This window comes from Saimiri boliviensis, chromosome X, assembly GCF_048565385.1.
Source record: "Saimiri boliviensis isolate mSaiBol1 chromosome X, mSaiBol1.pri, whole genome shotgun sequence".
NCBI classification, from domain to species: Eukaryota; Metazoa; Chordata; class Mammalia; order Primates; family Cebidae; genus Saimiri; species Saimiri boliviensis.
Genome location: NC_133470.1, coordinates 21,737,722 through 21,765,569, shown reverse-complemented (window position 1 = coordinate 21,765,569; position 27,848 = coordinate 21,737,722). Strand labels below are relative to the sequence as shown.

Sequence of the window (27,848 nt, the reverse complement as noted above, 5' to 3'; positions counted from 1 at the left end):
CAATTCTCCTGCCTCAGCCTCCTGAGTAGCTGGGATTACAGGCATGCGCCACCATGACCAGCTAGTTTTTTGTGTTTTTAGTAGAGACGGGGTTTCACCATGTTGACCAGGATGGTCTCGATCTCTTGACCTCGTGATCCACCCGCCTCGGCCTCCCAAAGTGCTGGGATTACAGGCTTGAGCCACCGCGCCCGGCCAATATTGCATTCTTATACAACGAACATCAACTCCCTTCCATTCATTCTTCCCATCTTCTTCCTAAATGATAACCCTCAACATTTACTGAACCATGCAACCTTGCCCTAAGGTTATCACTTCAGGAATGACAAAGTGAAAGTAACATGTATGTGCTGTCTTTGTTCACTATTCCTAGATTCTAACTGATGATTTTTAAAACTACCAGAGGCTTTTACAAATAAAATGCTGAATTCAAAGGAAAAGATGTTTAGTGCCCAAGTTAAAATGTACCAAAGTTCCTATCACAAGATAACCAATGCCTATTTTAAAAAGTATAGTGTGTACCCTGGTAGCTACCCCATGTTAAAAAATAAAAAAATAAAAAAGATTTTGAAAATTATTATTACCCCAAGCTTTGGCATGTTGGATCGCTTCAGTCGACCTATCTTGGACCAGTGAGGAGCTTTGCACACATTAATTCTCTGCAGTAGTACTTCCAGTTCAAACCCATAAATATTATGACCCTAGTCAGAAAAAGAAGGCAGCTGATAACGTTATAACAAATGCAAATTAGAGGATTTATCTTCATATGCACAGAATTTCTTTGCCCTTTCTTTTTCTGGTCTCTAATTGAAGACATCATGCACTTACCTCCGATTGGGGGTCCTTTCTTCTTCAGGAATTTATTCATCAGCAGCATTCATTAGCCTTGACATTAACAAGGCTGCTAAGCAGATTGCTGGAATAAACTTTATTTCATCCTAATTGATGCAAGGCTCATATGATGTCTTTTAATTTGCAGCTCATGCCTCACAGTCTCGGAGGCAAATGAAAATTTAATGTCCCATACTTTTTATGTGATCAGTAAAAGCTAAATTCAAATAATTCCATATTCCTTCCTTAAAAACATAGAGCCTGCCTGTGCTGTATATCAGTCTACACAAGACTTCTTCAAAAACTCAGAAACTGCCTTTCGTTTCTTTTTTAAAAATTGAGTTCAGGCCGGGCGCGGTGGCTCAAGCCTGTAATCCCAGCTCTTTGGGAGGCCGAGGCGGGTGGATCACGAGGTCAAGAGATCGAGACCATCCTGGTCAACATGGTGAAACCCCGTCTCTACTAAAAATACTAAAAATTAGCTGGGCATGGTGGCGTGTGCCTGTAATCCCAGCTACTCAGGAGGCTGAGGCAGGTGAATTGCCTGAACCCAGGAGGCGGAGGTTGCGGTGAGCCGAGATCGCGCCATTGCACTCCAGCCTGGGTAACAAGAGCGAAACTCCGTCTCAAAAAAAAAAAAAAAAAAAAAAATTGAGTTCAAACACTACTGATTTAGACCCATAATTGATATGCAACAAGAGAAATATATAATACCACTAAATAGCGCGAATAAGAAACTTGTTAAAAACAAAGAAACAAAACTATATAGAGTAGAAATTATCTCAAATATGCAACTAGATTTTTCACTTCTATAATAATTTCCAACATGTGAACATGATTCACTTGCCTCTGCTTATCAAAAATTAGATGAAGTTTAAAACAATTCAGATCAACAAATATACTTGTGATTAAACTTAATTAAAAATATATGGCCACTACTTAAGAGTAGTCAAAATCATAGAATCCAAAAAGTAGAATGGTGGTTGCCAAGGGCTGGGGGAATGGGAAGTTACTGAGTACAGTGTTTCAATTTTACAAGATGAAAAGACTTACAGAGATGGATGGTGTGATGCCTGTATAACATTATGAATGTAGTTAATACCACTGAACTGTATACTATAAAATGGTCAACAGTTAATTTTACGTTATGTGTATTTTACCACTAGATATTCATAGCAGTTTTGCCTATTAAATTATAAGACCGCCGGGCGCGGTGGCTCACGCCTGTAATCCCAGCACTTTGGGAGGCCGAGGCGGGTGGATCATGAGGTCAAGAGATCAAGACCATCCTGGCCAACATGGTGAAACCCCGTCTCTACTAAAAATACAAAAAATTAGCTGGGCATGGCGGCGCATGCCTGTAATCCCAGCTACTCAGGAGGCTGAGGCAGGAGAATTGCTTGAACCCAGGAGGCGGAGGTTGCGGTGAGCCGAGATCGTGCCATTGCACTCCAGCCTGGGTAACAAGAGCGAAACTCCATCTCAAAAAAAAAAAAAAAAAAAAAAAAATTATAAGACCAAAGGCCTTGAGGAAGTCTCACTTACAAATTATCATACCTAGAATCAGGGACCCAAATTCATGTCAGAATTCCATCTTACATCCAGATTTCTCACACATAGACTTGGCTCTAACACCCAAAGCCAGGCCAGGTTTCCCAGGCTTCACGGCATCTCTTTGGGGTCCAAGATACTGTTGTTATTAGAGGCTGACTGAGGGCCTGGTCCTGAGACAGAATGCCACAGTACAACACTGTGCACAGAATCTTCCTGGAACTTTAAAGGTAGGTCTTGAAATAGTATAAGAGAAGTGGGTGTAGAGATATTGCTTCCAATCCACAGAAACTCAGGATGCTAGCTAGCTATACAGTTGCCAGATAAGGTATCCAAGAGTAAAAATGAATGTAGACAAGAATATAGGAAACATTTTTGCAAGACTTCAATGTACCCAAATTACTCATACCATATTAAAAATACAGGCATTTATAGTCTACATTCCTCTGGGAAAAAAAAACAACAACAACATAATTTGATTGATCCATTAACCCAGAAAAAAGACAAATGAAGGAATTCCATATTCTCCAAACTAGGAAGGTCAGAGGACATATAAAGCAAAATGTTGCTTTAGGACTCTTAGGAACTAGGGCAAAAAATAGCTCAATGAATTATTAGCTCAAGCTGTCTAGCAGGAGCATACTGGGTCATCAACAGAAAAAAATATTCCGAGCCCTGAGTTTTCAAAGGTATATGTCAGGCCGGGCGCGGTGGCTCAAGCCTGTAATCCCAGCACTTTGGGAGGCCGAGGCGGGTGGATCACAAGGTCGAGAGATCGAGACCAACCTGGTCAACATGGTGAAACCCCGTCTCTACTAAAAATACAAAAAATTAGCTGGGCATGGTGGCGCGTGCCTATAATCCCAGCTACTCAGGAGGCTGAGGCAGGAGAATTGCCTGAACCCAGGAGGCGGAGGTTGCGGTGAGCCGAGATCGTGCCATTGCACTCCAGCCTGGGTAACAAGAGCGAAACTCCGTCTCAAAAAAAAAAAAAAAAAAAACAAAGGTATATGTCATAGAAATTCACTGAGTTCATAAAATTAAAATACTTAGTTTTGTAATTTGCACCAAACCAAGTGAATTAATAAACTACTGTGACCACTATACAACTGGGCTACCAAAGCAAAATTTTGGCAAACTCAGGTTGCGCACATTTACTTACTTATGTGCTTGTCTCTAAGCATAAATAGCCAGAGAATCCTTAACTTCAACACTAAGTCATAGGTTGCTTTTATATTAGAGGAAAAAAACTATCTTGCAGTGGGCTTGTTATTTTTTTCTCCTACTAGCAGCAAGTATAGCAATTCCCACCAGTCCACAGAATCATTTCATTCTGAAAAGATTATTTGCTGTTCAAAAGCACCAATAAAGTCACACTGAAAATAACTAAGAAATGAAGAGCTTCCCCATGACATGATCAAACATCTACTCACCACAATGATATCAGGATCAATTTTGTGAACCTTTGCAAGGAAAAAACCGAGCAGTGTTCTTTCTGTTGCAGCAACCTCAACCTTCACATTCTGTTAGATAAAAACACACAAGTCACTGACAACTCTTTACTGTCAACAAGTACTGTACCTTGGCTTCTTGTTCAACTATGGTAAGATTTCTTAGAGTTAAAAGAAACCATTCATTTCAAAACTAAATGTAACAATGAAATTCCTGATTCTAGGTTTCATAGTAATAATTACAAAGTCTCTAAGGAGCTCATTCTAGTAATAAGCATGTGAATAAAGCAAAATTTTAAGTGCTGAGCAACATAAAACACAGAAATGTCCCTCCACAGGGACATGCTTGTGCATCTGGATACATTTTAGAGCATATGAATCAGAGTACCTATTAAAACTATTACTTTCCTATATAATCCCTGGTAGACTTCACTGTTTATGTATTTAAAAGGCAAAGAAATCCCAAGGATTGTATAAACTAATTCCAAATGGTAAGAACTGACAAATAAGAAACTAGACTAAAAGCAAACACATTTAAAAATTATAATTGGATGAACACAGTGGCTCATACCTGTAATCCCAGCACTTTGGAAGGCCAAGGTGGGTGGATCACCTGAGGTCAGGAGTTCAACACCAGCCTGACCAACATGGTAAAACCCCATCTCTATTAAAAATACAAAATTAGGCCGGGCGCGGTGGCTCAAGCCTGTAATCCCAGCACTTTGGGAGGCCAAGGCGGGTGGATCACGAGGTCGAGAGATCGAGACCATCCTGGTCAACATGGTGAAACCCCGTCTCTACTAAAAATACAAAAAATTAGCTGGGCATGGTGGCACATGCCTGTAATCCCAGCTACTCAGGAGGCTGAGGCGGGAGAATTGCCTGAACCCAGGAGGCGGAGGTTGCGGTGAGCCGAGATCGCGCCATTGCACTCCAGCCTGGGTAACAAGAGCGGAACTCCGTCTCAAAAAAAAAAAAAAAAAAAAAAATACAAAATTAGCTGGGCATGGTGGCACATGCCCGTAATTCCAGCTACTTGGAAGGTTAAGGCAGGAGAATGGCTTGAAAATGGGAGGTGGATGTTGCAGTGAGCAGAGCAAAACTCTGTCTCAAAGAAAAAAAAAGAATTGTAAGTGTTTTAACTATAAACAAAACCTATCTTCACACAAAAGGCTTCTACTTGGATTACTAATATAAATCAGGTATTCAAAAGATCCACTCATTAAAAATCTCTAAAAATGGAAGTTGATGGTTATATGTTTTCTACAATTAGGTCAGTTAAAAAATGTCAGTTTGGCCAGGCGTGGTGGCTCAGGCCTGTAATCCCAGCACTATGGGAGGCCAAGGCAGGTGGATCACTTGACGTCAGGAGTTCCAGACCAGCCTGGCCAACATGGTGAAACCCCATCTCTACTAAAAAGACAAAAATTAACCAGGCGTGGTAGCGCAAACCTGTAATCCCAGCTACTCAGGAGGCTGAGGCACGAGAATCACTTGAACCAGGAAATGGAGGCTGCAGTGAGCTGACATCACGCCACTGCACTCCAGCCTGGGCAACAGAGTGGGATTCCATCTCAAAAAAAAAAAAGTCAATTTGATTCTAATGGAATTTTCCTAGGTCATTTTACTTGGTTAGGTAATTCAGGGCACTTTACAAATAATAGCCTAATCTAATAGTACCTCCAACTATTGGACTTCTCAAGCCAATTAAATAAAATAAGTGGAACCTGACAAGGTTGCTTACTTTTGTCAAGTGAAAACATTAAAACACAAAACAGCCGGGCGCGGTGGCTCCAGCCTGTAATCCCAGCACTTTGGGAGGCCGAGGCGGGTGGATCACGAGGTCGAGAGTTCGAGACCATCCTGGTCGACATGGTGAAACCCCGTCTCTACTAAAAATACAAAAAATCAGCTGGGCATGGTGGCGTGTGCCTGTAATCCCAGCTACTCAGGAGGCTGAGGCAGGAGAATTGCCTGAACCCAGGAGGTGGAGGTTGCAGTGAGCCGAGATCGCGCCATTGCACTCCAGCCTGGGTAACAAGAGCGAAACTCTGTCTCAAAAAAAAAAAAAAAACACACAAAACAAACCAAAAAATTTATCAATACCATCACTTCGTAAAAGAAACAACATACTCTCCATAAAAGAAAATTCTTTTGATTGAATACATTTACCTCTATGAAAAATTCATTACATTATACTACTTCCCATTCCTCCCCATTTTATTAAGGACCCATGTAAACTTCTTCAGGGAGCACACTGGAATTTAGAGATCACTGATCACTTTTGGTCAGCCCATGTCAACTTTGCCAACAAATGGCCCTTTAACATCTAGAGTATTCCCAACTTTACTTGGCTTTCCCCAAGCTCAGGAGGGACTCTACCCAACACCTTCCCCCAAAACAGTAAGCATATAATCATAGGCATTTTAGAAAAGCTTCTAATTAAGCTATTGAAGGGGGATTTGAGCCTATCGATCTACCAATACAGTAAAGAATCCCATTATTTTCACGTAGTAAAACATTTAAACACTGTTAAATAATGCTTCTAGGCGTATATGTCTAATACATTTTAATGGGCCGATGTCATAATCCAATCTGGCAGGAATGAATCTAATAAATGAAAATATAAAACAGCTTCTTTCTACTAGTCCATATCACCCCCCTTTTCTTTCTCTCTCCAAACAAACAGGTGCTTCATATAATGAGCTCTTTACCTTTTTCTCAATCTCTTCCTTACCTTTTTCTCAATCTCTTCTTTAAAAGCATATGGAAAAATACAGTCCTGTGGTTTAGACACAACTGTATAAAGGAAAAAATAAAGATTCCAACACCCATCTTGCTCAATTTCAGGTAATCATATAGTACACATTTCCAAATGAAACTGTCTTATATTCCCCCCATCCCTGAAGAATTAGGAAGATCATCAAATACTTCCACTAGTCATGTTTACAGACCTCAAAAGAATAATCAAGCACAGATCCTTAAGTCCCTGCAGTCATTAAAACTGCTTTGATGAAACATTTGCTATCTATGCGTTCAAGACAGAATGGAAGATTTTAGCAGTCTTCCTCAAAGGAAGCATCACCACCACCAATGCCCCAAGCAGCATACAGTGGAGGAACTCAGTTCAACCTTCTCAAAAAGTAAAGCTGACCAAAGCTTCCCCTATTACACACTATAAGTTCCTTACCAAACACAACAGCTGTTCACATAGTGACATATATGGAGGAAGTGGATAAATATGTGTTGAAATGAGTTCGTAATTGGTTTCTTCAATGTATTTTCCACGCTATTCTCATCATCATTTTGTTCCATGTGTTCTACCTACTTAATGGGTAAAACTTCATAAAAATCATACCTCATACTCCCTTCTCTGCATGTTTTAGTCCTATTTTCCTAATACCCAAGAAAACCAGAGAAGAGAAGCTGGCCAAGTTAATCTCTAGTTCTGGGCTGGAAAAGATCCCAGGAAGTACAATAGATCAATAGTATTATTCCCTTTTTTAAAAAACAGCAAAATGATTAGGTAACCAGCCAAGCTCTCAACATGGATTATATCCGAATCCTCCATAGGGACTGACTCATAAAACACATATGCAGAATTCAGTGGAATTGTTTCATTCACTGAATTTTACGCACAGCACAACACAACTCCAATTGATATCACTATAACTCCTCCCGAATAGGTAAATATTTATTCCTTGGCATCTTGCCTCATCACAGAAAACTTTGATCAGGCTTCTATGATGGGCTATTAGGATGACATCAGAAAATAGTTAAAGCCTAATTTTGACCCAGAAAATAATTCCTCAGCCTCAATACAGCAACCACTGGAACAAAAAGAAGCTATCAAATAAGACTCCAGACTTCTGCTCCTAGAAAAAAATGAACCAGTTAAGTAGGAAGAAACCAATCCAATAAAACTTGGTTTCCATGAATAAAAAAAAAAGAAAACCCTCTTTAACAATATGCACTAACTGTTCTTGAAAACAATTTTTGAGAAACAAGTTACTAATCCAATAGCTGGAGAAAAAACAAGGAAACTCAAAGCAAGCTATTAGTAAATCAGTTTTAAAAAAATACATACCACAGAAGTGTGACTGAAAGGGAGGCTGTGGGGATGCTTTATCTAATGCAAAACTGTGATGGACCAAAGCTGCAATAGCAATAATCTGCAAAGAAAGGAGGGAAAAGCCCACTTATCAATCCGCTACTGTATATTCTGCATTCTCACCAAGACTACCAAGAATATTCAAAGATACACATTTAAATACATATGAAAATTCTGGCTGAGCATGGGGCTCTCGCCTGTAATTCCACCACTCTGAGAGGTTGAGGTGGGTGGATCACTTCAGTTCAGGAGTTTAAGACCAGCCTGGCCAAAATGGTGAAATCCGGTCTCCACTAAAAATACAAAACTTAGCTGGGCATGGTGGCATGCGCCTGTAATCCCAGCTACTCGGGAGGGTGAGGCAGAAGAATCACTTGAACCCAGGAGGTGGAGGTTGCAGTGAACCAAGATCACGCCACTGCACTCCAGCCTGGGTGACAGAGTGAGACTCCATCTCAAAAAATAAGAAATAAAGACTTTAAATTTTTTATTATAAGGCCGGGTGCGGTGGCTCAAGCCTGTAATCCCAGCACTTTGGGAGGCCAGGGCGGGCGGATCACGAGGTCAAGAGATCGAGACCATCCTGCTCAACATGGTGAAACCCCGTCTCTACTAAAAATACAAAAAATTAGCTGGGCATGGTGGCGTGTGCCTGTAATCCCAGCTACTCAGGAGGCTGAGGCAGGAGAATTGCCTGAACCCAGGAGGCGGAGGTTGCGGTGAGCCGAGATCGCGCCATTGCACTCCAGCCTGGGTAACAAGAGTGAAACTCCGTCTCAAAAAAAAAAAAAAAAAATTTTTTATTATAAAAATATGTAAACACATTAAAAAATAGACAAAATAATAAAATTAACTCCTATATTAGCCATCATCCATTTTCAATTATCAACTCATCTACATAGGACCCTACCTACTTCCTTCCTCTCTATAGATTATTTTGAAGCAAAACCCAAACCTATCATTTTATCTGGGAAGATTTCAGCATCAATCTCTAAAACTGGGTTTCTCAATCTTGGAACTACTGACATCTTGGGCCAAATAATTCTTTGTTGTGGGGGTTGTCCTGTGAGCTGTAGAATGTTAGCAGCATCCCTAGCATCTCCCTACTAGTTGCCAGTATTACCATTGCCAGACCCCCTGAGTTGTGATAACCAAAAATGTCTCCAGACATTGCCAAATGTCCCCTTAGAGGCAAAATCTCACCCAGCTGAGAACCACCACCACTCTGAAAGATATGATGTTTGAAAAATATAATCATAATACAATATCTCACCTAATACAATTACATTAATAGTAATTTCTTAAAACCATTAATTATCCAGGCAGAATTTAAATTTTCATATTTTCTAATTATCTCAATTTTATTTACCATGTAAGGGCCATATTTTGTAAATGGTTGATAAGTAAAACTACAGGTACAACCCCATCCCATCTGTCATTCCCCTGTAATTTATCTGCTAAAGAAACTAGCTTGTTTGTCCTATAGAGTGCCCCATAGTATAGATTCCACTGCTTGTGTCCCATTAATGTCATTTAACATGTTTTTCCTGTCTCCATACTGCCAATAAATTCAAAGTTACATCTAAAAGCTTGATCAAAATCAGGTTCAATTTTTGGGCAAGAATACTTTAGAGGTGCCAATTACTTCTGTCAAAACGCACAGGAACATAACATCTGCTCATCCCTACCTTAATGATATTAGTACCTGCTGGTGATCCCTTCCTAGATCCATTATTTCACTGGCAATTACAAAGTAGTACTATTCCATTTTTCCTTCATTTATTAGCTGGAAACCTTCTATGAAGATAAACTTACCCTCATCAATTATTTGCTTGCCTGAGGTATGTGTTCAGGAAAAAAAAAAAAAAATGCTTAATTCAATCCCTTTACCAGTTTTCAGAATAATGAGTTGGTTCCCTGGCTTCCTTCGCAAGTGACCAATGCGGTGTCATTGCTGACAATATCATTATGAACTCATGGATCTGATGTGTTTCAATCTGTTACACGTATTCTTACTCTCACAGTGTCCCCTCTTTGGTCAGTAGAAGACTCTTCAAGTTGATTACTGAGTCCAAGTCGAATTACTGAGTCCTTTTAACATATCTCCAGTAGATTTTACTACTGTCCTTGCTCTCTGGTATAAGATGTTTCAGATATTTCCTTCCCTGAGTTAGCCATTACTTCACAGACCTCAGTTTCCTTTTATTAGAAAATGGGGCCAGGCACACTGGCTGACGCCTATAACCTCAGCACTTTGGGAGACCAAGGTGGGCAGATCACTTAAGGCCAGAAATTCAAGACCAGCCTGGCCAACATGGTGAAACCCCATCTCTACTAAACATACAAAAAAATTAACCAGGCATGGTGGCACACACCTGTAATCCCAGCTACTCAGGACACTGAGGCAGGACAATCACTTGAACCTGGAAGGCAGAGATTGCAGTGAGCCAAGATCGTGCCACTGCACTCCACTCCAACCTGGGCAACAGAGTCCATCTCAAAAAAAAAAAGGAATGTGGAAACCTCATTCTGGACACTAGAGGTGAATACATTTTTAAACTAACTACTAATTAAACCTCTCCTAAACACTTAACTATGAACTATGGCCATCTACTGTATTAACTATTATTAAAAGATCAGATGTTAAGAAAAAAGAACGTTAGGTGTCAAAAAAAAAAGACCAGGCCGAGTGCAGTGTTTCACGCCTGTAATCCCAGCACTTTGGGAGGCTAGGGTGGGCAGATCACTTCAGGTCAGGAGTTCGAGACCAGCCTAGGCAATATGGTGAAACCCCATCTCTATTAAAAATGCAAAAATTAACTGGGTGTGGTACCCTGAACCTGTAATCCCAGCTACTTGGGAGGCTGAGGCAAGAAAATCACTTGAACCTGGGAGGCAGAGGCCACAGTGAGCTGAGACTGCACCACTGCACTCCAGCCTGGGCAACAGAGTGAGGCTCTGTCTTAAAAAAAAAAAAAAAAGGCCGGGCGCGGTGGCTCAAGCCTGTAATCCCAGCACTTTGGGAGGCCGAGGCGGGTGGATCACGAGGTCGAGAGTTCGAGACCATCCTGGTCGACATGGTGAAACCCTGTCTCTACTAAAAATACAAAAAATCAGCTGGGCATGGTGGCGTGTGCCTGTAATCCCAGCTACTCAGGAGGCTGAGGCAGGAGAATTGCCTGAACCCAGGAGGCGGAGGTTGCGGTGAGCCGAGATCGCGCCATTGCACTCCAGCCTGGGTAACGAGAGCGAAACTCCGCCTCAAAAAAAAAAAAAAAAAAAAAAAAAAATTAACCAGGCATGGTGGCACACACCTGTAATCCCAGCTACTCAGGACACTGAGGCAGGACAATCACTTGAACCTGGAAGGCAGAGATTGCAGTGAGCCAAGATCGTGCCACTGCACTCCACTCCAACCTGGGCAACAGAGTCCATCTCAAAAAAAAAAAGGAATGTGGAAACCTCATTCTGGACACTAGAGGTGAATACATTTTTAAACTAACTACTAATTAAACCTCTCCTAAACACTTAACTATGAACTATGGCCATCTACTGTATTAACTATTATTAAAAGATCAGATGTTAAGAAAAAAGAACGTTAGGTGTCAAAAAAAAAAGACCAGGCCGAGTGCAGTGTTTCACGCCTGTAATCATAGCACTTTGGGAGGCTAGGGTGGGCAGATCACTTCAGGTCAGGAGTTCGAGACCAGCCTAGGCAATATGGTGAAACCCCATCTCTATTAAAAATGCAAAAATTAACTGGGTGTGGTACCCTGAACCTGTAATCCCAGCTACTTGGGAGGCTGAGGCAAGAAAATCACTTGAACCTGGGAGGCAGAGGCCACAGTGAGCTGAGACTGCACCACTGCACTCCAGCCTGGGCAACAGAGTGAGGCTCTGTCTTAAAAAAAAAAAAAAAAGGCCGGGCGCGGTGGCTCAAGCCTGTAATCCCAGCACTTTGGGAGGCCGAGGCGGGTGGATCACGAGGTCAAGAGATAGAGACCATCCTGGTCAACATGGTGAAACCCCGTCTCTACTCAAAATACAAAAAACTAGCTGGGCATGGTGGCTCGTGCCTGTAATCCCAGCTACTCAGGAGGCTGAGGCAGGAGAATTGCCTGAGCCCAGGAGGCGGAGGTTGTGGTGAGCCGAGATCGCGCCATTGCACTCTAGCCTGGGTAACAAGAGCGAAACTCCATCTCAAAAAAAAAAAAGATCAAATCACATACTAAAACAAAAAATCAGAGTGAAAATACTGCCAAAATGCTGTTAAAAAAGATCCCTATCAATGTCAGAAGGACTTAGAAAGGTAAAATGTAACAACAAAAATAAATAAGTAAACAAATAAAGCACTGGTCACCACTGCATGTAAGGTAGGTGCCAACTTCCTACTAGGAAAATTGGCAAGCCGGGCGCGGTGGCTCAAGCCTGCAATCCCAGCACTTTGGGAGGCTGAGGCGGGTGGATCGCGAGGTCGAGAGATCGAGACCATCCTGGTCAACATGGTGAAACCCCGTCTCTACTAAAAAAATACAAAAAACTAGCTGGGCGTGGTGGCGCGTGCCTGTAATCCCAGCTACTCAGGAGGCTGAGGTAGGAGAATTGCCTGAACCCAGGAGGCGGAGGTTGCGGTGAGCCGAGATCGCGCCATTGCACTCCAGCCTGGGTAACAAGACTGAAACTCCGCCTCAAAAAAAAAAAAAAAAAGAAAATTGGCAATTAAAGAGAAAGAAGTAAGCATTTATCCTGTCTTTCCCGTATAAACCATTATGGCATAACCAAATAATACTGGCTAAAGAAAAAAATTTAATTTTATAGAAAAATTTAACTAATAAACATGGACAGAATTTTTTAAAACCACCATTTTGGCCAGGCGTGCTGGCTCACGCCTGTAATCCCAACACTTTGGGAGGCCAAGGCGGCAGATGACGAGGTCAGAAGTTCAACACCAGCCTAGCCAATACGGTAAAATCCTGTCTCTACTAAAAAATACAAAAAATTAGCCGGGCGTGGTGGCATGCACCTGTAGTCTCAGCTACTCAAGAGGCTGAAGCAGGAGAATCACTTGAACCCAGGAGGTAGATGTTGCAGTGAGCCAAGATCATGCCACTGCACTCCAGCCTGGGTGACAGAGTGAGACTCCGTCTCAAAAAAAAGAAAAAAAAAACATACTACAACTCTTAATGAAATAACTAATTCAGGCAAAAATGACTAATAAATGAAGCTATTAAGTCAGTGGTTCTCAACTGGGGGTGATTTTATACACACATATACATTCCCTGTCTCCAGGACATCTGATGATGTGTTTGTAGGCATTTTTTGGCTGTCACAACTAGAGGGGAGGCATGCTACTGGTACCCAGAAGGTAAAGGCCAGGGATGCTGTTAAACATCCTACAATGCCGAAGACAGTACCCCACAAAAGAATTACCTGGCCCAAAATACCTGTAGTGTCAAGGTTAAAAAACCTTACATTAGATGAAAAGCTGATGGAGAATTACAATAGTTATCATTAATTCAACTGCTAATCAAACACAGACTCACTAATAGTAGGGTTTTTTTCCCCTTGATCTCAGCCTTTGTCAACTAATAGCAGCTTAACCAGACATTGTGTCTTTTGATATGATACAATATGAAGTACACTGCATCACCTATAAAGCATTTGGGCTAAAAGCTGAACCTGAATCTAATTTGATCATTTAGAGCTAACTTACAGTATACAGAAATACGAAGGATAAGGCAGGGTCAGCATATTTTTTCTTTCAAGTGCCAGATAGTAAATATTCTAGGTTTTGCAGGCCATATGGTTTCTGTTACTACTCAACTCTCTTGTCATAGTGCAAAAGCAGCTGTATACATGCTATCTTCCAATGAAACTTGATTTACAAAAATAGGTAGCAGGTTGGATTTGGCTCACAGACCATTCATTGCCTGCCAACCCCTCGTATAGAGGAAAGTCCAATGACACCATAACAAAGCAAATAAATGGAGAAAACAGGATATTCTATGAGACGAACAACAATATTTCTTTAATTATTCAATGTCATTTAAAAAACTGAAGAGTGGGAGTGAGTTCTTCCTATGTAAAAGAGGTTCAAGGGCCGGGCGCGGTGGCTCATGCCTGTAATCCCAGCACTTTGGGAGGCTGAGGCGGGTGGATCATGAGGTCAAGAGACCAAGACCATCCTGGCCAACATGGTGAAACCCCGTCTCTACTAAAAATACAAAAAAAATTAGCTGGGCATGGTGGCGCCTGCCTGTAATCCCAGCTACTCAGGAGGCTGAGGAAGGAGAATTGCATGAACCCAGGAGGCGGAGGTTGCGGTGAGCCGAGATCGCGCCATTGCACTCCAGCCTGGGTAACAAGAGTGAAACTCCATCTAAAAAAAAAAAAAGAGGTTCAAGAGGCACAGAGATTAAATAGCATCTGCAAGGCCAGGCGCGGTGGCTCAAGCCTGTAATCCCAGCACTTTGGGAGGCCGAGGCGGGTGGATCACGAGGTCAAGAGATCGAGACCATCCTGGTCAACAAGGTGAAACCCCGTCTCTACTAAAAATACAAAAAATCAGCTGGGCATGGTGGCACGTGCCTGTAATCCCCGCTACTCAGGAGGCTGAGGCAGGAGAATTGCCTGAACCCAGGAGGCAGAGGTTGCGGTGAGCCGAGATCGCGCCATTGCACTCCAGCCTGGGTAACAAGAGCGAAACTCCATCTCAAAAAAAAAAAAAAAAATATATCATCTGCGAATCTTGTGTAAATCCTGATTCAAACAAACTGAGCGCTAAAAGACATCTTAAGAAACAGGGTCATGTAAGTATGGACTGGGTATTTTAGATTATACCAAGGAATCGCCACTGTTAATGTTAGTGGGTGCACTAACAGTATTATACAAGAAAGTGCACATGTTTTGAGAGAAGCATACCAAGGTTCACAGAGGTAAAATGACACAACGTCTGAGACCAGCTTTAAAATACTTCAAGAGGGAAAAAAGGGAGAGAAATAAACAAGTGTGACAAAATCTTACTAACTGCTGAATATAAGTGATTGGTATATGGATTCCATTTTATTACTCTTTATCTATTTGAAGTTCTGCTACATAAAAAACTTAATAGACAAAAAATAAAAATAAGTTCAGCAATTTAAGTCTTTAAGAAAAAACTCCAACACTAGACAAATTCAATTCATTCTCTATAATAAGAGTTTAGTAGCAAATTAGTATTCTTTCCCCTCCAAAAAGAACAACTATCTCTTAAAGCAAAGCTGTGCAAGTTCAGTCAAGTATCACATCTAAGGCACGGGTACAAAATCTGTCCTATTTTTTTAACCTCATTTTGATGGTTCTTTGCATTCCGCATTGTCTTCATGCTGAAAGCCATCACGACAAGTGGAGGAGGACTGACATCCTTAATTACATTCACCAGGTCTGGTTTCAAAGCCATTGCCTCAACTTTACACCAACTGATTGGCTGATTCAAGAGCTCTGAAACAGAATAGATACAACAGATCAATAGCTATTTACTGAAAAAGAAAAACTACTATAATTAAGACATCTGTCATTAACTGGGATATTCTTCAATCCTGCCTTCTAATAAGAATGACATATTATAACATCTAACTAAAAATAAGCCACATTATTGGATTGTATGCAAATCCTCATATGTGTGTACATATGTTCATTTTCCTGGGAAAGAGGTCCATAGCTTTCATCAGATTTTCTAAAGAATCCAGGACCCAAAATAGGCTTTAAAAAAACTCAAACACTGCCTTGGAGGAATCATGAAACATTTTTAAGAGCTTCACGAAGACAAAGCAGACTATCATAGAAGCAATTACTGAAAAACATCAGGTAACAGGCCAAACATGCACTATCCATATTGAATACAGATTCTCCTCTATTTCAAAGATCAGCAGTTCACTATGGAGAACAGCTGGGCCACATCAGCCAGGTCAGAAGTACATGTGAATAACAGCATAATAAGGGATGCACCCCAAACTGAGGCCTCCCTCAGACTAAACTGCCAGGCATTACAGAGATAAGGTGGTTCCAAATATACTCCCTATACTCACTCAAGGAAAACTTTGAAGAAACAAACTGAAAAGGAAGTGGATACATTAAAATAAATATATCAATTTCCTAACTTCCCTTTTAAAAACCACATCTATCAGCAATCTATTCAGCATTCTGAGCATATATTTTTCCTTACGTGGACTTTTTACTTCAAGCCAACAAGGTCCTTTGATCTTTCTGTTCATCAAGAACAGTTCCAGGCTAGATGTATTGGTCCCAAACACATGAGAAAAAGTTTCTCCTTTCAAATCTTGAGGAAGCTGTGGCATTTCAGCCTGAAAAAGGCAAAAAAAAAAAAAAAAAAAAAAAAAAAAAAAGTCTTTTTGTTTAAAACTATTACTTTGCATTTTTCAAAGTCTATATTTGAAATAAACAAAAGCCTCTCTATGAAGCACAGAAGAAACCCTTTGATATATATGAAATGTAATTTGCCACAAATGAAATCCAAAACAATTCACAGTAGGAAACGAAACCAATTCACAATGACAAAATAATGCATCTTGATGGCACCCATTAGAAGAAAAATAGGCCGAGAAGCTCCCCCAAAAGAGAATTTCTGTCCAGAGCTGTACATGCTTTACTGATAAAGAATAACCAAGTAAGTACCACTCCATTAGAAGAATGAACGCAACAGAGTGGAATGCACTGAAAATACTTTTCATCACCACTGTCAGAAATAAAGTTTTCCTTTTCCAACATTGTAGGAACAAAACACTAGAACAGAGGTAAGAAGAGGTTAAGGTCTAGTTAATTAATATCCCATAGCAATGACTCTGCCTGTCACAGGAGCAAGAGTAGTACTATAGCAATGCTACTGAAACTCCTCTCTCACCTTTCCACTGCTCATAAGGGATACTTCAACAGACTAATGATGTCCAACTCCATCATGCGGCATTCATTCCACTTGACAAACAGTTGTGCTGTTTCAACTTATTTATTTAAAGATGTATACTCGAAAGCAGAGAAAGGCAGTGTAACCTGTAGTCTATATACTTAAATTAATTTTATCCATTTCAATTATTCATTACTACACAGTAAATCCACCTCAATGAAGTGTGGGCTTGAGGATCCCTGCCAATACTCCTAACTGAAAGTAGGTTGAAAGTTCAAAAACAGAAAAATGTCATTCTCAAGCAAAACCCAGTAATTGTGTTTGACTTACCGAGTATTTAACTTCCAAGTACTCAGATTTTTCTGGAACATCAGGTATCTCAAAAGCATAGTTCTTTTCCACTGGCTGAGTAAGTAGATATTTTTAAAAAATCCTTAAGACAAAAACTTTTCACAAACTTACCAGTATTACATATACAATACATGCTCTTATATTTAATCATCAAGAATCCTTATGGAACACAAAGGTAAATAAAGCCAAAAAGGTACCTTTTCCTCTTTCGATTGGAACTAAAATACCCAGTGTCAAAATGCTAAAAGGACTTATCTTGGACACTACAGAACTCAAAAATATTTACATTCAAGAGGGGCAAGAAAAGATGAAAATTTTGGCCAGGTGCAATGGCTCACACCTGTAATCCGAGCACTTTGGGAGCCCGAGGTGGGTGGATCACAAGATCGGACGATCAAGACCAGACTGACCAACATGGTGAAACCCCGTCTCTACTAAAAATATAAAAATTAGCTGGACATGGTGGCACGAGCCTGTAGTCTCAGCTACTTGGGAGGCTGAGAATCGCTTGAACCTGGGAGGCAGAAGTTGCAGTGAGCCAAGATTGTGCCACTGCACTCCAGGCTGGCAACAGAGCGAGACTCCATCTCAAAAAAAAAAAAAAAATTAATTTTTTACAATGTTAATGTGTTAATGCATTAAATGACTTGCTACTATTTAATATTAAGCAACTCCATCTTGCTAGAATACTGAATAATTAGCATTATAATTATAGCTTATATTTACTGAGTGTTGGCTATCTGGCAAGGACTGTTCTAACCATCTAATATGAGTTAATTGATTTAACCCTTTCAGCAACTCTTGAAATAGGGCCCTATTTCTCAGATGAAGAAACAGGCACAGAGAAGTTATGCAGCACTTGTCCAAGGTTACACACTAGTAAGCACTAGGCTAGGACTTAAAAGCACAAGGAGTCTGGCCTCAGGACCTATACTTTTCACCAGTATATCACAATTGCTCCTAGAATTTTAAAGACTTGAACCATCAGCCACAATTCAAAACTCAAATAGTTAATACTATTAGCCTTATCTTTAGTAACTCAATCCTCCACGATCATTCTTAATAGCCAGTACTTTGAGCAGGCTATATAGCCCCCACAATTATAGCCAAAGGCATCAATCTCACTAAATCAAGACAATTCATCATAACTAGCACAAAGATGTTCATTCTATCAGACTGTATTATAGTCCCTGATTTTTAAAAATAAAACATCACTTAACTTTCTAACCAAAACATCTTGGCAATAACTAATACAAATGAGATCAGAGCAGTTTCTTCTCCACTTGAGAATAAGAGCATAAGACATGCTGCAAGCACTGGAGGCAATTAATTTGCTATGAGTTATCTTTCCATTCAAATTAATAAACAATTATTTTGTAAGCATTTTAAAACAAAAAAATATTTTTACAAATCTAATATATTGTCTTTACATTCATATCTATGAAATTTCCATTCAATAAATTATAGCCACACAGAAGGCATCCTGCACAAAGAAAATATGCAATAACTATTTGCTAAATCAGAAAATAAACAACAAACATAGCTGGAAAAAAATCACCGCCAAATACAAACCTTAGACTTGAACTTCATAATTTTATATTTTGTTGCTATTTTCTCATCAAATTCCTCATAAACATCCTTCATTGAAACTGGAGTTCTTGTTTCTTTCCCCGTATTTAGATCAATTTTCTGTTACCCCAGAAAAGGGGGCAGATGGGAAAAAAAAAAGTATCTGTACATAAGATCTTCTCAGCTACCAGAAACCCAAGTCTGTATCAATTTTCATCCTTACCCATTTAAATATTTAATAGCAGTCTTACAGATAAGTTCAAAGATCCAAACAGACCCAAAAAATGTACTAAACCAAATGCCCAATTCCTCCCAATGGCATCATAAAAACAAATCAGTGATAAAGATGATCAAGTCTACAAAATGGAAGAATAAGCATTGTAAATCCTGACCAACAGACTCCACAGTTAACTGACATGGGGAGGGGCTGAGAGGGAAATGGGGATGTTAAGTCCCAATAAAAAAGGAGATGCAAATAGAATTGAATTTGTTAATAAATGGCAATGGAGGGAGTATCACTGCTGCCTATGCAGCAAAACTATGAAAACTGGGCCAAGTTCCATGTCACATTTTAGAACCTTATAGTTCCAACCCTGATTGTTATGGAAATGAGGGGTGAGGGAAAGAAAGCATTATATACTAAAACTCAGAAACATTTATACTCTAATAAATTGAAAAACTGAGTTCTACTTTATTTTTCTACTTTTCCCAAACCCTAATAGAATTGCTGACAATCAGTGGTCACTAGGCAAGCAGCAAGAAAGAAGCATCAGGATTGTAGAGAATTCGTAGTCCTACTGAAGGACAGAACTGGCAGCAGAACACAGAATGTGTGGCAGATACAACTACTGAGGACTAAAAGCTAATCACTAATGTTTACCATTTCACGGGGAAGGAAGTAGAGTGTTCGTTCGATATTTTTCACCATGACACAACAGCTCACATGGGTTTCGGCTGATTCAATCCAAACTTTGCCAAACATAAATACCACACCTGAAAGAATAAGTGAAAATCATGAGAAAAGAAACATTTCATCTAATTAAAGAAGCAATACAGAGACTCACTGAATGTGTCTGCACATCTATACCTTCACGATAATTCATTTTGACAGCAAATTTATATCCATTTCCAACTCCCCAAGACCAGCTCTATACTCAGTACTGTTGCCATACTACACTAACACAATGGCACAATGTATGACCACTGGGAGGACAGGGGACCAAATGATTCTCTAACTTAGCATAAACATTTTCCCCATAATCAGGATTACACAGATTAAGTGAAACAAAACAGGCCAAGAACAGTGGCTCATGTCTGTAATCCCAGCACTTCAGAAGGCCAAGGTGGGCAGATTGCTTGAGCTAAGGAGTTTGAGACCAGCCTGGTCAACACAGCAAAACCCTGTCTCAAAATAAAAAGAAACAGAAACAAGTAAAGTATTTTCCAACAAGTCTCATAATTAAGCCTCTTGTGAGAACTTACAGATCTGAGAATATAATTCTAATTTTTTAGCACTTGTATTTACCAATAAAAAACAATATTCATGTATCAGGATAACTAACATATCAGTATTTTTCTATATGTAAAACTGTGTTTAGGAAAAACATAATTTACCTCATATTTCTTATTCCATGTAATAAATTTATCATAATAGGGACTACTATCATCTTCAATTTCACCCTTTCTGCCTCACAGCTACTTAGGATGTCTAACTAGGTAGGGTTTATAATGTTCCTTTCTCTTCTATTTCAGTTTAACAAATGGTTTAGTAACCAAATCAGTAGAAGTTCTGCTGTTGAGATCCCTACTTAATGAATACTATAAAGTAAAATCACACCTTTTTAGACATCAAATCATTGTTTATGAAAACTGGCCATGAAGGACAGACTGCAGACATTTGTTAGTCAACCCAGGAGATGGTCACTGTGCAATATCTCAGGCTCCATGAATAATCAGACAGCAGTAATCCATCAACAAAGCCACTCAACATAGACACCTAATCTGAGACACTAAGAAAATTCTGGGCCGGGCGCAGTGGCTCACACCTGTAATTCCAGCACTTTGGGAGCCTGAGGCAGGGGGATCACCTGAGATCAGGAGTTCGAGACCAGCTGACCAACATGGAGAAACCCTGTCTCTACCGAAAATACAAAAAAAAAAAAAAAAAAATTAGCCGGGCATGGTGGCACATGCCCATAATCCCAGCTACTCGGGAGGCTGAGGCAGGAGAATTGCTTAAACCCAGGAGGCAGAGGTTACAGTGATCAGAGATCGCACCATTGCACTCCCGCCTGGGTAACAAGAGTGAAACTCCATCAAGAAAGAAAGAAAGGGAAGGAAGAAAGGGAAGAAAGGGAAGAGAGGAAGGGAAGGAAGGAAAGGAAGGAAGGAAGGGAAGGGAGGGAATGGAGCAAGGGAGAAAGAAAGAAAAGAAAGAAAATAAGGAGAGGGGAAGGGAGGGAAAGGAGAAAGGAAGAAAAAGAAAAGAAAGAACATAAATAAATAAATAAATAAAATAAATTCTGGCACATGCAAAGACTACTGTTTACAAGGTCAATTACCCCAGTTTCACAAGACTGCTCATCAGTGACTCCTTTTGTCACACATCCTGGTAGAAATAAGACGATCTAAGAATTTTCACTTCTGCAGATGATTAAAATTCTTCTAAGAGTTATGAGACTTTTTTCAGCTTAGGGGGTAACAGGGAGGGTAAACAGGGGAGAGAAAGAGAAGGAAGGACTATGGGATGATTTAAAAAGAAAAAAAATCACAGTAGCTCAGAAAATTAAAAGTCATCCTCACAACAGTTAAAGATGGAAAAACAAAATGCTATGCAAAGAAAAATAAAGACCCTAATATTGGATTCAAAGATTCAAATAGCTCATTTTACATTCAAACTAATATCACACTTCATGCAACACATTTGACACTGTTTATGCCTCATTTGCCACAAAAAAGATCATGGTAAACAAAGATTACATTCCTCTCAAAGTTACTAACTGAAACCAGGTGCAGTCAGGATTATTCAACCTTGAAAAAGTCATAATGAAGACAGGATATCTTCCCATATGCAAAGAGTAAGATTCTTTTCATAATTATGGAGCATTCAGCAACAACTGACTTACTCAGAATCCGTAAGAAAGTGAGAAACAATAACAGGGTCTTTGGGAGTACTTCATTTTTATTAGCAGCATTGATTTCACCAAAGCTCAGTGATCATTACCTGCTATCACGATGAAACTGTTCAACCCTCTGAGATTAAAGGAGTTTTTTTTAAGCTATCTTATTTAACCCGTTGGCATCAATAACAGAGAAAGGTGTGCCATAGAAGAGAACACAACTTGAGAAGTACCACGGAACCAGAACAGGAGAGTGGACTGAGGGTGAGAAGTCCAAGCTTCCACTAAAGAGCTATTATATCTTCTGCTGAAATGCCCTTTCGTCAGCTCTGCAAATACCTCAAATCTCAGCCCAGTGGTAATTTCCTCAGACAGGCCTCCCCTGGCCATCCCCCAGCTAATTTTCTTTACATCATTTATCAATTTATCTCATTACTGCTAATGTGCCCCCACTCTCCCACCCCCCCTAGAATGTAAGCTCCATTATAGTCTAGGCAATCTGTCCAGCTTATTCATCCCATCTCAGTGCCTAGCACACAACAGGCATTCAAAATAACTGAAGAAACAGACAAATTAATGACTGATTCCATTTAAACTGAAGTGCATTCCTGTAACTTCAGATACACCAATAGTGAACGACAAACACACATTCCAAAACCGTATGTAACTAATTTTTGGAATAAGCATCTTTAAGGATTATTCACACCATAGCTCCTCTCCATCAGAGTGGCGCGTTCACTTTACAATGAGTGAGTGCCACTCTCTTACAATACATGTTAAGTGAGGGCAGGGCCTGACCTGAGCCAATTATAATCACTCAAGTATTTAAAAGACAAAGGAAAAAAAAACAGAAAACAAAAATAAATAAATTGGTTAAAGAAAATAAAGACAAAACACATACACACACACACACACAAAATACTTAAGGGAAAGGTCCTACTCTGAGTTAAAGGCATATGATTACCTGGTTGGTTGTACTGATCTTCATAAGCATCCAACCAATAAAAGTGGAATACTTGCTCCTCATCTGCCCCTTTTACCAATGGGAGGTGACTGGAATCCACTTGAACTTCCTGCACTGAGAAACTGCTATCACCTTCTTGATCAACATCCCAACAAGAGACATCCGGGAAAACACTTCCTCTGCAGAAATCACATTTTCAAAAACCTTTCAAAATTCAACAGCAAATTGTAGTCCTATTTGCCAGAAAAGTCATAAAATGCTCTTACAAGTAGGACATGGTGCCTTTCCCAGGATCCACCTCTTGCTTCACTTCCTCTGCTGGCTCACTCTCTTGGTCCCAAGTCTTGGCAGCCACAGGCTCCAGGTCCACCTCTTCAGCTTCCATGGGCTCATCAAAGTCACCATCTTCAAACTCCATTGGCCCTGACTCCTGCTCTTCTTCTGTACTCTCCGCCTGTACCAGCTCGCCTGTAGGCATCATCACCCATTCTTGTCATGTGCCAGTGCCACTGGGCCAAAGGCTCATCCAACACTAAAATAGCAGCCTCTACCTTTTCTATACTATGTGTGCATTTCTCTTTAATCTCCAAACTGGGTGTTTTTAACTTTTACTGCTATGAATTTAAATCTTCACATTTAAACATACCATCACAACACCTTCAAAATCACCTATACCTCCTCCATCATGGGGTCTTCATTTTTGACAGAAAGCACGCAACACTCTTGCAATTCTGCCTGACATCAAACTTACCAGTAAATTCAGCACGTTTAGGAGGAACAGGAGTTAATGGAGGCTCCTTTCTGGAGACATGGAAAGCAATTTTTCCTGAAGAAACTGCCTGTAAACGTTTTTAAATATTTAGTCAGTTAGACCTACATAGTAAAAATATGCAACTGTCCTACCCTGACCAAAGATAATGACAGTTCCCTTTTATAAAAAGATTTTATGTATTATTAATGTAACAGCTTCAATTATTTTACTGTTACCTAGGTTTACAAAAAGATACTTGCTTCTGGAAGGAAAATTATTGCATTTACCACAGTTGTAATACCTATAATAAACACGTACTAGTTACTGCAAATTTACTATGAAAAAATCAGGCACATGCTATTTTTGAAATACAAGAAACTATAAGAGTCCTAATTTAAAACAAAAATCAAAAACAAATTTAAAGGTATTTCCCTCACATAGAAAAGCAATAAAGTAAGTTTAAAGCAATACTATAAATCAAGATTGAAGGTATCTCTACACACTTTACCGTGGGGGTGTGCACAGAGAAAGGATTCAGTGAAGCTCCAATGGATGTTCTCTTCTTCAGTATCATTACAGGTGGTGGAGTTATTTGAGGTTTCTAAAAGGAAAGGGAAGACATATTCACTGCCATGCTTGGTTTACCACAGACAGAAAAAGTATACTTCTTCACTCATTGAAGCCCAATAAGCAAACCTTTCTTTTCTTTCCCTTTCCCCCGCCCCCCGCCCCCCTCCCATCTATGTTCATGCACTGTGGTTACTATAGCAACAATACTATAGAAATCACAAGAAAACTAAAATAGATATTAAATCTACCCCCTCACCAATTTTTTCTTTTTAAAATTTAACGCACTTTCACTTAACCTTTGAGAATATTACATTTAAAAATTGTCAAGATAGAACTACATGGTGCTGATGTTAAGTCATTTTAATCAATGGTCACTTCAAAAGAAGTACACTTCTAAATGAGAGCTTAATCTTTATGGGAAATGGCCAAATTTCAAATTTGCAGTGCAGCTAATACTGTTGGAGTTCTATCGGGGATAGTTCACTCACTCATCCTTCATTCCCACTCAGAATTCAAGACGAGGCTCTTAAACCTGATTGTGCAGATTGACAGGCTTCAGTCTATTTAGGGAACCTACAGCACAGCAACTGAACACAAGCAGTGAGCACTAACAGAAGTGACTCCTGGGTATATTCTTACTACTTCAAACGCACAGCCACACAGCCCTATCTACATAATCACACAGCTCTAACAGCTGGAAATACTCACCTAAAATGGTGGGGAAAAGAAACCAACCTGGCCTGGCCGGGCGCGGTGGCTCACGCCTGTAATCCCAGCACTTTGGGAGGCCGAGGCGGGTGGATCACGAGGTCAAGAGATCAAGACCATCCTGGTCAATATGGTGAAACCCCGTCTCAACTAAAAATACAAAAAATTAGCTGGGCATGGTGGCGCGTGCCTGTAATCCCAGCTACTCAGGAGGCTGAGGCAGGAGAATTGCCTGAACCCAGGAGGCGGAGGTTGCGGTGAGCCGAGATCGCGCCATTGCACTCCAGCCTAGGTAACAAGAGCGAAACTCCGTCTCAAAAAAAAAAAGAAACCAACCTGAAGGAGTTTTTTTTGTGGGGTATTTTTTGTTGGTGTTGTCCTTACATTTTAAAAAATTCTGGCAATAGGCCAGGCACGGTGGCCCACACCTGTAATCCCAGCACTTTGGGAGGCCTAGGTGTGCAGATCATGAAGTCAGAAGATCGAGACCAGCCTGGCCAACATAGTGAAAACCCGTCTCTAGTAAAACTACAAAAAAAAATTAAGGGGGCGTGGTGGTAGGTGCCTATAATCCTCACTACTCAGGAGGCTGAGGCAGGAGAATCGCTTGAACCTGCGAGGCAGAGGTTGTAGCATGCCGACATCGCGTCACTGCACACCAGCCCAGGTGACCATACAAAAAATTTTTTTTTAATTCTAGCAATAAGGCCAGGCGCGGTGGCTCAAGCCTGTAATCCCAGCACTTTGGGAGGCCAAGGCGGGTGGATCACGAGGTCAAGAGATCAAGACCATCCTGGTCAACATGGTGAAACCCCGTCTCTAATAAAAATACAAAAATTAGCTGGGCATGGTGGTGCGTGCCTGTAATCCCAGCTACTCAGGAGGCTGAGGCAGGAGAACTGCCTGAGCCCAGGAGGCGGAGGTTGCGGTGAGCCGAGATCGCACCATTGCACTCCAACCTGGGTAACAAGAGCGAAAACTCCGTCTCAAAAAAAAAAAAAAAAATTCTAGCAATAGTCTGTTTTGTATAATTACTAGAGTGTTTCGTCAGTCTACGTTCCTTGCATATTTTACAACTCCCGGAGATTCATTTACCTCAGTGTTAAGATCCTGTAGAATGTCACCTAGCAGATCATCCTTGGACAAGTCTACAGCTTTCTGGAAATGGTAAAGAAAGGTAGCATGAGAAAGCCTTGCACTTAAAATTTTCACCAAAACTACACACGTGTATAAAAGGAAGAGTCCTTGCCTCTTCATTCCTCACTCTGAGGGCTCATCTACATTCACAGATTTTAACAATCACCTGTGTATATATAATTTCTACATCTATAGCTCCCGTCCTCTGTGTTCATCCTTACTGCAGGATCTTCTTGCTACTCACTAAAATTAAACACACTCTCAATTCAGCTTTTCTGTTCAATTTTCTTTTCCATTTCCCAAGTTCCAATGAAGTACCTTAATTCACTTAGAAATCTACATCCAACTTAGTGAGTGAAACTGGAAAAATATTACTCAAATATATACTGAGCACCTATCATCTGTATGATCAAATATTAAATTCACCTCACAAAGGAAAATACAAAATATAAGGAAACCATGAAACTCACATCTGCAGTTTTTTTTCCAGCACAAGCAATGAACATTGACTTAATATTGTTCGGTTTTGTCACTGCAGGCTTCTTTAAATTCCTCTTATCTTTGTTGTGTGCTTTACCATCTTTTCCTGTTGGAATATAAATTATTTAGAAACATGCATCAGCAAAAATCAAAATGGAAATTTAAAAGTCTAGTCACTTAATCTCTGTATATGTGAACTGGGAAGAAAAATGTTAAGAATTAAAAATACGGCCGGGCGCGGTGGCTCAAGCCTGTAATCCCAGCACTTTGGGAGGCCGAGGCGGGTGGATCACGAGGTCAAGAGATCGAGACCAACCTGGTCAACATGGTGAAACCCCGTCTCTACTAAAAATACAAAAAATCAGCTGGGCATGGTGGCACGTGCCTGTAGTCCCAGCTACTCAGGAGGCTGAGGCAGGAGAATTGCCTGAACCCGGGAGGCGGAGGTTGCGGTGAGCCGAGATCGAGCCATTGCACTCCAGCCTGGGTAACAAGAGCAAAACTCTGTCTCAAAAAAAAAAAAAAAAAAAAAAAAGAATTAAAAATACAAAACTATGAGATTTTATACAAGGTATGTAGGAAAAAATATAATGAGCTTAATTCAAGAAAACCTGGGCTAAATGTTATTACTGAAACTAATAAGATACCAGTTAAATATCAGGATGAGTTAAGTGTGACTGCTTAATTGCTATTGTTAATGTGAATAAAAAGCTTTTCAAAAGTGAAAATTTTGGATTTTTATGTTTTCCCCACAGAAATAAAAAGATAAAGCTAATCCTGAACCAAGGAATTAGCCTAGAAGTCTTCATGATATCATCTCTTTAGCTCTACACTGAATCTGATAGGAAATTTTAACTATGAAGAAATGGGATTACCAGTTATGATATGGGGGCATCCTAATTTCCATTTTATGAGGAATAGCAACCAGACACATAGTATATCCTATCAACCCTAAACAACAGCACTCCTGCCTGGGCGACAAAGCGAGATTCAGTCTCAAAAAAAAAAAAAAAAAAAAAAAGAAATGCAAATGAAAACCACAATAACACGCCACTTCTCACATATCAGAGTGGCAAAAATTCAAAAGCTTGACAACACTCTATTAGTAAGGCTGTAGGGAAACAGACATTCATACATTGTTCATGAGAGTATAAAATGGGACAGCTCCTATGAAGAATTAGGCAGCAGCTAATAAAATTTTATGTGTAGCAGGCTAGGCACAGTGGCTCACGCCTGTAATCCCAGCCCTTTGGGAGACCAAGACAGATGGATCACCTGAGGACAGGAGTTTGAGACCAGCCTGGCCAACATGCTAAAACCCCGTTTCTACTAAAAAATACAAAAATTAGCTGGGCA

General features: G+C 40.2%; 1 protein-coding gene across 2 annotated transcripts in view; it reads right to left on the bottom strand.

Moving 5' to 3' along the window:
• The window catches only part of POLA1 (DNA polymerase alpha 1, catalytic subunit), a 318,904-nt gene that overhangs the window by 269,756 nt on the left and 21,300 nt on the right, over positions 1-27,848 (bottom strand). For both annotated transcript variants that reach the window (XM_074392217.1, XM_003924081.4), the window contains exons 5-19: positions 26,483-26,598; positions 25,971-26,033; positions 24,106-24,198; positions 23,598-23,685; positions 23,113-23,314; positions 22,847-23,025; positions 19,644-19,756; positions 18,767-18,883; positions 17,174-17,248; positions 16,148-16,286; positions 15,269-15,423; positions 7,921-8,005; positions 6,571-6,632; positions 3,816-3,905; positions 585-701 (exon numbers count right to left, since the gene is read on the bottom strand). In XM_074392217.1, coding sequence (XP_074248318.1) covers positions 585-701; positions 3,816-3,905; positions 6,571-6,632; positions 7,921-8,005; positions 15,269-15,423; positions 16,148-16,286; positions 17,174-17,248; positions 18,767-18,883; positions 19,644-19,756; positions 22,847-23,025; positions 23,113-23,314; positions 23,598-23,685; positions 24,106-24,198; positions 25,971-26,033; positions 26,483-26,598 — 1,694 coding nt within the window. The remainder of the gene's footprint in view (positions 1-584; positions 702-3,815; positions 3,906-6,570; positions 6,633-7,920; positions 8,006-15,268; positions 15,424-16,147; positions 16,287-17,173; positions 17,249-18,766; positions 18,884-19,643; positions 19,757-22,846; positions 23,026-23,112; positions 23,315-23,597; positions 23,686-24,105; positions 24,199-25,970; positions 26,034-26,482; positions 26,599-27,848) is intronic.